Raw genomic sequence first — 13,577 nt, 5'->3', positions numbered from 1 at the left:
CTTTAGCACAAAAGTTGTAAACTTGCTATTATTTTAGGGCGGTTTGAAGGGGTGAAAAAGTAGCTTTCTACAGTGTCACTTCCCACTCTCTTATACTGACAGTTTAGCTTGAATTTGCTCTAAGAATTCACTGGCTTGTTCAAATTTCCCCTGTGACTCAGCCAAAAAAATAAAAAATGCTCCAGTGAGCAAATATATTTTCTAGAAATGAAAAGTCCCCTGAAAATCACCCGTCGTAGACAAAACTTTCCAGCATTCAGTTGATGGATGGTGTTCATTTCCCACCTTAATTTACTACACTCTACATCTAATTATCAGTTATTCAGAAACTCAGGCCCTCAAACATTAACATTAAGTGTAAATGTGTGTGCACTAGACAGGCCAAGACTGTATAGGATCTCTACAGTATGTCTCCACGGGCCAAATATAAGCAACTTACAAAAGCCTCATTTAATCTAATAGACAATGTTTTGAAAAACAATACCGCATATTTTGGCTGTAATGCATCAAAGCTGACGTTCCCCTGCCTGACACTCTGCTGGGGAGGTCTGCGGCTTTGGAGGAAAGAGTGATGGAATGGCATGAAAATGGGAGAAATGGAAGAAACGGCGTTGACCCACTGGAATGAGACGGGGGCCTCACAAACCCAGCTCTCGATATTTGTTTCGCTTATTGTGGTCTGGCAAAGCTCAAAAGAGAAAGGCATCATCTCAAGTAGAGCTGCATGAAGTGTAATTGACAAGTGTTCTCCTTCTCTGACACATCAACTTGGACTGTTTGTGCATTTTACTGGACAAATGTGGGCTTTGTTTCAAGTTTTCTAACTGGAAAAACATGGCGGATACTTGAAAAGCTGCCAAATTTCTCCTCAACTATCCAGCAAAATGTGTTTCTGAATAATACGAGGTGATAACTAAAACTTGCAGTCACAGTAGACTTTATTTCACATCTACAGTGACTATTTAAATTAAAGTACTTGTTTACAAGGTTTGGAAGTCGGACACTTTTTGAATTCAAAAGGAAAACTAAACAGCTCCGTCAGATCGGGCCGGCTTCCAACTGTTTGATCCAACTGAGATTTAACTTGGATTTACAACTCTAGAGCTCCGTGTTGAGGACACAAGCACAATGTCTATAAATGCAAAATACATTCATTCTCATGCACGCACTCCAGTTTACAGTCTATAACATGACCTCTCTGAATTATATGATGACAACCATGTAAAGACATGCAGCTGGTCCATAAACTCAATGTGTGTGTGTGTGTGTGTGAATTTGTGTGTGAATAATGAGTGAGTTGGGCACATTAGGGGTCATTGGAGGAATCAGAGGAAAATAACCCACCTGCTATTCCAACTTAGATTTCAGTCTAAGAAACACACTGGCTGGCTGAGCAGAAAGCTTCTTTTATAAAGTGGCTAACGCCTGTAAACTGCTCTAAAATCTGTTTTGAAGTTCAGGCAGAGCCTAACAGTCAGGTAAAACCATTACTGTGAATAACCACCAGAAAGAGCCACATTCTTCCAATCAATTCTTTGACCCAGAGGCATTTTCCCCTCTTTCTTCTACTTTTTTCCTCTCATTCTTCCATCTTTCTCCCACTCCTCTTCACACGCTGCCCATCTGTCTGTGTCTTATGCAACTGCGAAGGCCGACTGACACAGTGAAGCCGCCAAGACCAGTTTAATGCTTGTGTATCTTTGCCAAAGCCGGGCCTGCCTGCAGAGAGCAAGAGGGTTTTTTTTATCTGGCAACACATGGCAACCCAGAGGCGAATCTTCATCATCAAGAAGAAGACAAACGATGAGACAGAAAAAAACAAGTGACGACGGGGATTTCTAACTGGCTATTACAGATACAGTCTTTTCTCTCCCTGTGTTTTTTATGGCTGACACTCGTATCCAAAGCAAGCTATGATAAACGCAACAATGGAAAAAGTCATAATTCCTGGATCAACAAGATTACCAGAATAGAATAAAATGAAAGGCTTTGAGCCATATTCCCTTGAAGCTATTTGGTCATGTACAAGGCAAATGCATGGAAAATAAATTAAACAAGAGCTAAAAAGAGCAGGAAAAATGGATTGACTTTTTCAGGGCAATTATAGTAAGTAGAGAGGAAAGGAATATGATTCAGTTTGGAGGAGGCGATGTTGACTACTTCTGTCTCAGGTACAGTACAGTAGTTATTTCTCAGAGGTTTGAAAACATTTACTGAAAGTAATCAATCAGCTCCTTTGTGCGGCGGTCATGAAAGCGCTGGAAAAATACAGTGAGTGATGTCATCGGCTACCAGGTTATCATGTCAGACGCGAGGTTGAGGAGAGACAGATCCTGAAGTGAAACTGCTGCACTCTTAATAAACTCATAGTGCATGACATTTAACCTCATCGACATTATTTTAAACACGTGGACACAGAATGATGTGCTGTTTATATCAGTAACGTAAAGAGAGAGAGAAGCAGTGGTGTAGGGTATACATGGAGGTATACCTATCTATCAGCCAAAAAGCCATTAGAATATATAGGAGAATATAGCCACTTCCTTCTCAGTAACCTACTACCCATCTACCTAGTGGTACACCCACCTCATCAACGACCACTACACCACTAGAGAGAAGGGCTCAATACGTTTTGAATGCTGAATTTGTATCCGCACCTTATTTGCCCTCAGTATACTCCAAACAAATTGCTTGACAGATCGTCTAACAGTGTCTGAAACTCCCTTTACAATTGAAATCTAGGGGATTCGTACTTGCCAACCCTCCCGATTTTCCCAAGAGACTCACGTTTTTCATTGCCCTCTCCCGGTTTCCTCCCAGGGTCATATTTCTCTTGTTTTTCTCCAGATTTTCACACCTTTTTTCTTTTCCGTTATCTCAACCCGTTTCTGGTACTGTACAGCTTGTATAAGCCCTACTGTTTCCACTCGGACTACAATAGAGCTACACCAAATATCGTTTCCCTGCGGAAGAGAGCTGCTCGCAACCATAGATATATATATCGACACAACGCGGTTTGAACTGAGCTCGCCGCACATCACACCATGCTGCGCCCAAGATGGGCTTTGCTCGACGTAGCGAAAAGCCGTCATGGCCCACTCTTTTCTGGAGATCATTTACCAGGACTTTTCCAGGATATTTTCAATGATGATCTAACTGGAATGACAGACAGGGATCACGCCACACACTAATATATTCCTCTCAGCGGAAGACTGATTTAAAATACACAGAAGTAAAATGCCAGCACATGGTACTTTCTCTGGATGAAGGGAAAGCTGAAACACGAAGAGAGAGAGGACGGCCCCGCAGGTCTAGTGTATTAATTTCTCCACCATTGTTGTTGTTCACTTGTAGCCTACATGTAGGATGTGACAGTTGCGGTATTTGTCCCACCCCTCCTCCATTGTGATTGGACGGCTGGGTCAAAAGTGACACTGATGAGCGCAGTGTTTTACCCAAAGTTGAACATTTGAACTCACGAAGACCAGAACACCAAACATGCAGCGCTCAGCACTGAATATCTCATCATGCTGCTGCCGTGGCGCTTCCGTTGCAAAGAATAAAAAAAAAAAAAAATGTGAACATAGCGGTTGTGGCGGTTGCTTGCCATGTGGTTGGCTTGTCAATAGCACAGTATTCCAATATTGTGGTTATTGCAACTGCCCTAGGAGAAGGTTGAGGTCATTTTCCAGGATATTTTATGTTTTCTCTGACTGGAAAATTGATCACCTGTTTTCCAGGTTTTTGTCATTGTTCTATTACATTTCAAGCACAAACCCGAGTGTGTAACCATGAATGCCTTCATGGAGAGATTGGCAGAAATTTCTTAATTAATTGCATCTCTCAATACTTTCTGTGAATTCTTACGACGCCTTAGAGTGTGTGGCCAATTAGAGGGGCTATTAACACTTTTACGTTTAGATGTGGTCGGACGACACATTGTACAACAAATGTAGAGAGTTGGAGAATGACTTAACAGCCTATATTACCTCATTTTACTCACTATACAGATATAAACACTTACTCGTTCAGTATATTCTCAAGTATCTGTTTACACATTTACTGTATGTATTAGTTTAATGCTAAATCTAATATTTGCTAAGGGGAAAAAACAGAAACTCCTAAATCAGAATAGACTTTGGAAGCTACATACATTGATGCTATAAACCTACTGTATGATGTATTAGGTGAAAAGAGAGACAGCAGACAGACAGACAGCAGAGACAGAGTGAGACAGAGATGAAGAGCGCTGGAGGAGAGCCCTGTCTTTACATGCACGGCTGGTGGAAAAATGTCTCTCTTAATGGATCCCAGCTTTCTACAGCACTTAGAACAGCCAAGACCAGCCAAGGGAATAAAATATGGCATTATTATTATTATACTGCAATTATCAATTATCCCCTCTCCCTTACGTTCTCTCTTTCTTCCTAACACAGATGCACACGTTTACACACATCACATAGACTTTCTCTTAAAGCCTCAGATGGACAAACACATGGAGGCATGCGTACGGGCAAAAGCACAAAAATCACTAACTACATGCACTCACACACACGCCGCAAAATTCCCAATTCGACATACTAGCACACTGAGACAGTCGCCCTACAGTTCAGTCGGTGCACGATGACAGGCGGATATGCGCTTTGTAGATTAGTGTTAGCAGACCCATCCTTTATGCGGCTAATGGAAAGAGACGACAAACGCTCCCTTTTTTCCCTTTCCAGTCAGACGGACGATAAAATAACGCAGAGATCAGGCGATAAATCACAGACAGGCCTGGGTTGTTTTTTTTTTAACATCACTTCCTCGATCATGTGAAGACACAGTAAACGTCAGACTGAATCCATCAGGTGTGGGGTGGTTTCTGGAGCACCGGTTGATCTGCTGCTTCTCGGTCTGTATCTGCTAGGCTCATCTATCTTTCCAAAAAATTCTCAACTCTGTGTAGGCTGCACGTAGCTCTCCCATTACTCATACATCGCTCAAGTTGGCCTACGGACTCTCACCATGCAGATGCCGTACTGGAAAGAAATACAGCAGTGTTTGTTGGCTATGATGAAATTGGATCTTTTATTTTAATCAGACTTTGAATCAATAACAATGTTTGGAAGCCAACTTAAGAGCCCGTCAGCAGTACGCCCAGCCATCTTTGGCTGATTTAGACTACTACATCACTTGATAAATCACCCAAAACATTCTGAGTGTTTGTGAATAACGATAAAGGCACTAAAGTTCCCCCAGAAAGCCTTTTCTTGGTATTGTTGTGGTCTTTAGCAGCTGGGATGCAGCCAGCAGTCTCCTTATCAGCACTTAACTAAGGAGGGCTAGCTGAAAACCTGTCCTGAGGGCCAAGCTTTCACCGCTAAGCTGGAAGATACGGTCCAAGGCTATTAGCTTTGAGCAGGGATGGAGTGAAGGGTAAACCTGTCACAACTCACTTTACCTACATCTTTGTCTGTAAAACTAGGCTGACGTGATGTTTTACTATCTACAGTGCATTCATGGAAAGTTAGTGCTGTAGCATCAAAGTGATACAGGCTTTAAGGTGATCCTTTTCTGAATATATTATTGATATATAAATATATAAAACTGATTCTGATTCTGGTAGTAGTCTTCGTCGTACTGCAACAACCTATTTATTCTACACCACATCACTGCACAACAACAAGCTTAGCTATTTGGACATCCATCAGCTGTTTCATCTCATGATTGTACCAGTGTCAAAGAGGTTTTCTGACTTCAGTGCACACAGTCATAACATCTATTATGTATTTTTGTCACCAAGCCATGATGTTGTCCTTCCATCTGTGTGGATGCAACAACTATCAGTAGACTGCAGGCTGCAGTATTTCTAAGTTTGCAGACCCCGAAAGCACCTGAATCTTTTCCTGCGTGTATTTCAAGATAATGCTCACAAAGCTCCAAACTGGAGGCAGATCTGAGGGAAGAGCCGAGGTGTGTGTGTTTATACAGGACCAGCCCCTATACCACCAACACAGCTTTTACAGCTGGGCTGTTTGGACTTGACTGATGAACTGTGCCATATGTCCTCAGTGTGTGTGTGTGTGTGTGTGTGTGTGTGTTTGAGTGTGCACACGCGGCTGGGTGTCAGGCAGCTCCAATCAACAAACCATAAACAAGCTAACATTTTGACCCCTTGTAATCCCCGCATAACCCCCAAATACCCGCCTCTACAAGAAAAAGTATTTGACCAAACCTTATCAGTAATATTGAAGCAATTCATATTCACCGAGAAAGCTTTATCTAAGCCACACTGCCCACGATTCACAAAAATTCTTAACTTGACTTCCACTCTTCCAAACCTATTGCTTCATTGTTACATGCATGCAGTTCATTTTTGTGTATGCATGGTTTGCTACATGCATGCATCTGCGTGTGTGTCTGCGCATGCTCACTCTTAATGGTATTTGTTTTATCACTGGAAACTCCTGACCAATTAGCCAACGAGTGGCTTCCCCCTCACTATATGCTGGTGTGTAATTTAGAGGAAGCAGGAGCAGCAACAGCAAGCGCACGCAGGGCCTCATTAACATCAACCTTACTAAGCCACAATCACTCCCTGCACACACAGCAGGATGCAGACGAACTGACACACATATAGCAAAGGCTTATGAAACACAACCTCAGGTTCATTATTAAGATGCAAAGAAAACAATAAAGTCAGCAAATTCAAGAAAATATAACTTCTGCACACATATGCAGGCACATTTAGGCAAACAGATTGACACAAGTGCCATTAATGTTCACTTTATCTTTAGGTCTGACTCACCGCTGCCCTCTGGAAGGCTCCTTTGGTGTAGGTGCCCCCTCCTCTGTAATTGATAGCTGGGATCTCCTGGTTGAACAGGGAGCACTTGTGCTGGTGGGACTTGGGCGCTGAGATGTGGTCCACTCTCGTCACTACATGGGTCTTGGATGAGAAGGTGACCAACGCCACCCGCGTGTCCTCCGGTGCGACGGGAAAGTCGGACAGCATCTTGCGTACGAACCTCAGCTCACTCAGGAAGTTGTTGGCCCCCACGCTGGACGACTCGTCCACCAGGAAGACCAGGTCCAAGCAGGAGCTTTTCTCTCGCAGCTCACGGACGTTTCGCTTGAACGCCTGGCCGAGGCGCTCCACTTTGCTCTCTGCGCTCTCTGACAGGTTGCCGGCTGACGAGGAGGAGGTTAGGGGTGGCATCTGCCTGGACCGGCGGGACTGCAGCTGGGGTTGGGACTGTTGGGCTGCCGGCCAGGCTGTGGTCCATACATCCAGGATGCACAACACCAAAAGGCAAGAAGTCCATGATGGTGTTAAAGAGTACCTTTGAGAAAACATAGTGACAGTCAGCACAACACCTGCAATGAAGAAGGACTTTGTAGAAAGAAAAACCTCTTCTCAAGAGGAATTCAGTGAATTTAAATGTGTCCTATGCCTGCGTCAGCATCCAGGAATATAGCAGACAGCAACAGTTCAGTGCAGAGTTCCTCAAAAGCATTGCTGAATGATGATGAGGTTTCTTCTCCTTTCATTCAAAATGTGCCTCTCCGTCCATCTGCTTCTTTCTCTCTCCAGTGGAAGAAAACTCCGGTCCCGTCTGGAAAAATGTTTAAGCTTGCTTGCAAGGTATCTGCCTGCCTGTCTACAAAAATAAATCTGTATATCTGGCTTTCTCCTTGCTTTTTGTACAGTAAATGTATTGTTTAAAAGCTTCTTAAGAGTCTGTGTGAATCTATATGTCCTTCTTCCTGCCTCTTCTGTCTGTAAGTCAATCTTTTAGTCTGTGCATCAGATCCCAAAAAAAAACCAAGCCTCTTCAGTCCCGGTGTGCTGCCCCTCAGGCTCCTGTTTTCCTATGTGACGCTCCTGCCTGCACCGTCAGCCAAGCTCTGAATGCTTGCTCCCCTCTTCTCCCCAAATCATTTAAAAAAACACACGGAGGAGGAGGAGGACGGAGGAAAAAAGTTGAGAGACAGAGAGAGGCTGAGGGGGAAAAAGGGGGCAGTCCAGTCGTGGCCGTGAAGTCATTTTTTTCCCCTTCATCTCTCCTCCTCCTTTTCTCTCACCTCCCCCTCTCTCCCTATCTCTTGTGTCTCTCACCCTCCGCCTACTCCCCCCCTTTCTCTCTCTCTCTCTCCTCCTGACAGTGGAGTGAGGTTCGATGTCAGTGCAGCGCCTTGCCTGTCAACTTGTCAACATTCCCCAAAAAACACAGCAACAGACGCTGTGATCAACTCCATATGTCCACACCGTGCACATAAGGTAACATCGCAATGAGATCAAACAAAGTAAGAATGAAAGGTGGGATGAAGGGAGGAGAGGTCAAAAAGATTTGAGATTTAAGAAGTAACATCACACAGACGCAGAATTTGGCAGGAGGAAGGTCTGAAATCTCGATCTGTCCTTCAGAGTTAGGAAGTAGTTAAGTCTGCTCTGGATACGTGCTGCTTTGTCAAATCATCACTCTTTTAGCAGCTATCATTTCCTCTCCCTCCTCCCCTCTCGCTCTCTTTTTGTATCTTGCTCAAGAAATAAAAAGGGAGGAACTGCCCTTCTCAGTCTTTAAATTTGTCTACTGTATTTCTTCCTGCACCACAGGGATTCACACACACTCTTTCACTGCGCTGTTTTTCTACATCTCTTCGATCTCACACAGTCTCTCTCTCTTTCTCCTTCTCGCTCTGCTGTTGTGTTTTCCTTCAGTGATTTTATCTGTAACCAAAACAAAGGCAGCCGGTGTTACAGAGGCACACTGCGCCTATTAAACCAAAGGCCTGAGATTTACAGCAAAGGAGCTGCAGAGGCTCATGAAAAAGAAAGAGTCTGAACATATATAGAGAGATAGAAACAGGAAAAAGAACAGAAATATAAAGAAGTGAAGGAGATCAAGACAGGGACAAAAGTAGAAAATGACATACACCACATGGTCAAAAGTATGTGGACATCTAAATGTTATTGTAGAACATCTCTTTCCACAACCATGAGGATTGATCTGCTGCTATAAAAGCCTCCATCGTTCAGAGTAAGGCTTTTCACAACACTTTGGAACCTGGCTGAAGGGATATGCTCCCGTTCAGCCACATGAGCATTAGTGACGTCGGGCACTGAGCCTGAGGTAGAGCACGCAGTCAGCGTTCACGTCCATCCCAAAGGTGTTGGATGAGGCTGAGGTTAGGGTTCTGTGCAGGCCAGTCATGTTCCTCCACGCTAAACTCAGAAAAACATTTCTTTATGGTAGAGCTGCAACGATTAAACGATTAGTTGATGACTATTGAATTAATCGCCAATTATTTTGGTAATCGAATAATTAAAGGTTTAAATTCCAGCTTCTTAAAAGGGGATATTTTCTGGTTTCTTTACTCCTCTATGACAGTAAACTGAATATCTTTGAGTTGTGGGCTTTGGGAAGCACTGATCAACATTCTTTTCCCATTTTCTAACTAATCGATTAATCGAGAAAATAATCGTCAGATTAACTGACGATGAAAATAATCATTAGTTGCAGCCCTACTTTATAGAAGTTGCTTCGTGCATGGGGGCAATGTAATGTTGACAGAGGAAGGTTGCCTCGAAGTTTGAAGCATACTATTGTCTAAATGTTCACTGTTTACTATAGCAGAAACATTTCCCTTCATCAGAACTAGGGCTGCAACCAACGTTATTTTCTCAATAAATTGTTTGGTCTATGAAATGTCAGAAAGTAGTGAAAATGTCCTTCAAAATATCCCAAAGTGATGTCTTCAAATGTTTTGTTTTGTCCAAGAAACAGTCCAAAACCTGGAGAAAATTAATTTGCAATCACATAAGAGAGGAAAAAGTTAGCAGCTGGATCCAATGAATATTTGGCATTTTTGTCTGAAAATGACTTGATGAGATTAATTATCTGATGATCGACTAATTGTCAGATCATAAGAGGTCCATCCCAAACAACAAAAAGCAGTCAGAGACCCAAACTATACAAAGGTATGTGGGCAGGGCTGTCTACATACTTTTGGCCTTATAGTGTTTAGAAAGAGAGAAACAAAACAAACAGGTAAGGAAAGAGCAATAAGAAAGAGAAAGTGAAGAAATAAAGAAGTGAAGACCAAGGGGAGGTAACAGAAACAATAAAAAAGCAGAAAGTTGAGGGTGTGTGTGTATGTGTTTCCACCAGAGCAGTCCAGTGCAGTCAGTCTTATACTATTAGCCACACAGCTCAGGCACACAGAGTGTTTATTAGCCTGTATAAGCCAGGCTTTCTCTGTCTCTCTCATTTAACAGCACTGGAAACTTCTGCACCAAAGAGGTGGGAATAGAAAGTAGCGTCATACTGACACAAACACAGAAATATAGAGACTAAAACACACACTGACCAAGACCTACACACAGATACCGATAGAGACATAAAAAAAAAAAACACACTCTCTTGCTCTCACACATGCTGAAAGGGGGATGAGCACAGCTGTGACTTCCTGCTTTTTGGCACTGGAGACCCCTCACCAGACTTCCATGGGGGTCCCAAGGGAGACAGGGGGGTGGTGGATGGAGAGGGGGCTTGTGAGTGTGTGTTGATAGGGGGTTGTGTGTTGGTCACACTGAATATTCAAGCAAAATCTGTGTGGGAGTGTGGCCTGTATGTACTGTACAAGGCTTCTGCGGAGATATCTGCACATTTTGAATACAGGTTAATTTACTTTTATGACGTTTTTACAGATAAAATACAATTCCAATGACAAAAAAAGAGGTTTCTTATCTTTCCGTCAACGCTTCAGTCAGAAAACATAAACACTTTCTTCTTTAAATGTGCAGCTAGGCATTACAAGACGTGCAGCTACCTATTTAGCAGGGTATAAACCATTTAAAATCCAAATAAAGCAGTGGAAATTGTCATTGCTGAGAGAACATTAAACAAAATATAAAAAAGACAGAACAAATAAGCAGATGTGCTCATTCAGTCTGCCGCAGAACAAATTTAATGTCTGCCTTTCTTAAATTCCAGACAATTTAAGGCCCTTTTTTTAGACCTGGACTTTCAAAAACAAAAATTAAGACATTTTTTTAAGGATCTGTGGGAAGCATGTCAACACAGGATGAAGGATGTGTGCGGAGTTCCACATGCAATGTTTGCAAATGTCCACACAAACACACACCGAGCAAAGAAATATTGGACAGAACATAAAAAGAAATGGAAGATTAAAAGTGCAAGTCACACAATCTGAGAATAGTGTTTCCTGTGGTTTGCACTCTGAGGATGCTGATGCTGTCACACTCACTCACAAACAAAAATACTATCTGGCCTCTGGCAAAGTGGCTAAAATGCTTGATCCACTTCATAGTCTATCAAGATTGAAATATGTCACACATGAATAGGAGGTCAGACACTGAATCTCAACTGTTAAGACACTTACTTTTGCTTTCTTCCACACTCTTCTTCTCTTTCTTCTTCCTCTGTAAAAGCAAAAAGACTCAGAGGTCAAGGATTGTACGATATATCAAATGAGAGCTTCTTTATTCCCTCTTATATACACACTCACCTGTTCTCCCAGCTGTCTTTAATCACCTGACAGCAGGCTGGAGCGACAGATACAGTAGCTACAGGTGACAGCACATTCCTCATATTTCTTGGCATTTCTGGCCTAAAGGATGAAGCACATATCTCAGCAAGTGAACCTTTCCAAAACATTCCTTCACAGCTCAGTTTGATTTAAAATCAGGTTAAACATTTTTCCTGTGTGAGCTCAGAGAAAAAAAACTGCTTTGAACTGGATACACACATTAGGCTCTCTGCATCAAGTGGATTTAAAGTAAATGTGGACTTTTAGATCAGGATTATGTTGAGTTTATTGATGTGTGTTTGTTTGAGGGTTGTACAGCAATATATCCTCTCCTTTTATGATTTGTGATTAGTGCTGAAACAATAAGTAAATTAATTTATTCGAGTCAATCAACAGAAAATTAACCAACAACAATATTACTGTTTAGGACATTTATCAGGTACACCAAACATTCTCTGTTTCCAGCTTCTCAATTGTGAGGATTTGCTTATTTTCTCTGTTACATATCATGGTAAATGTACTTTATTTAGGTTTGGGGCTGCTGATCAGACAAAACAAGACATTAGATGATGTCACCTGGGGTTTCCGGGAGACTGTGATCACAATTTTATGACATTTAATAAATCAAAAATAAACAGAAATTGATCAATAAAGATTGAGATTGCTTTTTTTGTATTGACTTATCCTCAGTTTTTTGTGTTATCTTGTGTCTGTGGAGCTTCTTCTTATGTATTATATGGAAGTTTTTATTGGACTTTATTAGTTGTAACCCACAGAAGACATTCCACAAATGTGTACCATGATGGTACATATTTGTGAATTGTCTTATGTGGATACAACTATTATCTACAGATCTGCTGCGGTACCAATCGGACACAATTCTGTAAACAAACAGGAGGAAAGTTACAAATGTCACGTGGCCCATAAATCCACAGGAAGCGATCTACAAATGCGAAAAAATAGATGCACAAATGCATATATATATATCACTTTACATGTAAACCTTAAAATACGTATTTACAAAGTTATGCGTATTTGCAAATCGCCCTGCATTTTTGTGGATGTGACTTTACACAACACAAATACAAAAATACATGTTTGTGGATAGTGAAATATTTGCAGATCATAGTACACATTTGTGGAATGTCTTCTGTGGGTTACAACTAATAAAGTCCAATAAAAACTTCCTTAGATTTGGATCATGGGAACTACACCTGTGAACTTCATTTCCCATGAGCACTTGCAAGAAGAGGCACAGGTGAGCCCTATTCGAAGTTAATTATAAGCTCTGAAGTTTGTTTGTCAAACTTTAACGACGTTGAAGACATTATAACACACCTGTAGTCCTATGGTTTTGTTCCCAGTAGGCTATGCTTCACATTTAGTTATTAATGCCCCTGCTTTGCTTGGAAACAGCCAACTAAATTAGTAAAGTTTTAATTAGCTTGATAATTAGCCTAGCAGCTCCAGGCTAACGTAAACTCTTAAAAAAGCCTGTTTTGACTGCCGGTGTACTAAAATGAGCTACGAATTGAGAAGCCTCACCCTTTTGGTAATGTTATCCATGTCTCTTAATAGTATAAACACTAAATTAAAAGCTCAATTTACCTCTTTAACTCTTTAAGAAGAGCCTCTTTTCTCCAGACAGCCCAGACGTGGTTGCTAGGTTACGTCACACTGCCCTCTGCAGGCGGCTGTACGTCATTACGTCACAAATGTGTAGGAGGATGCTATGACGCGCTGCAGCCGCTAGATGACGCACTATTATAAGTCTGTGAGAGGGGCTGACATAAAGAGGATGTTTAACCATTAAAGGAAAAAGTAATCATTCAATGTAATTAACACATCCATACCATTGTGGATTAATACTCACTTACAAACTGACCCATATTAGATAGATAGATAGATAGATAGATAGATAGATAGATAGATAGATAGATAGATAGATAGATAGTAACTTTATTGATCCCGAGGGAAGTTCAAGTTTCCAGCATCACAGTTCCATAGTGCAAAACATGTTAGTAAAAAGGCAGTAAAAAAGT

General features: G+C 41.7%; 1 protein-coding gene across 4 annotated transcripts in view; it reads right to left on the bottom strand.

The window, feature by feature from the left end:
• svep1 (sushi, von Willebrand factor type A, EGF and pentraxin domain containing 1) overlaps positions 1-13,286 on the bottom strand; it is a 108,228-nt gene extending 94,942 nt beyond the window's left edge. The window contains exons 1-4 of one of the 4 annotated variants that reach the window (XM_074623916.1): positions 13,144-13,286; positions 11,515-11,616; positions 11,389-11,428; positions 6,791-7,325 (exon numbers count right to left, since the gene is read on the bottom strand). In XM_074623916.1, coding sequence (XP_074480017.1) covers positions 6,791-7,201 — 411 coding nt within the window. In that variant the 5' untranslated portion in view covers positions 7,202-7,325; positions 11,389-11,428; positions 11,515-11,616; positions 13,144-13,286. Of the gene's footprint in view, positions 1-6,790; positions 8,391-11,388; positions 11,429-11,514; positions 11,617-13,143 lie in introns of those variants that run through there. The other 3 variants (XM_074623917.1, XM_074623919.1, XM_074623915.1) reach the window with 3 other exon arrangements.
• Positions 13,287-13,577: the final 291 nt, after the last annotated feature.

This window comes from Sebastes fasciatus, chromosome 22 (assembly GCF_043250625.1).
Source record: "Sebastes fasciatus isolate fSebFas1 chromosome 22, fSebFas1.pri, whole genome shotgun sequence".
In the NCBI taxonomy this organism is placed as follows: Eukaryota; Metazoa; Chordata; class Actinopteri; order Perciformes; family Sebastidae; genus Sebastes; species Sebastes fasciatus.
The sequence above is the reverse complement of the archived record's forward strand: the minus strand, read 5'-3'. Positions and strand labels throughout refer to the sequence as shown.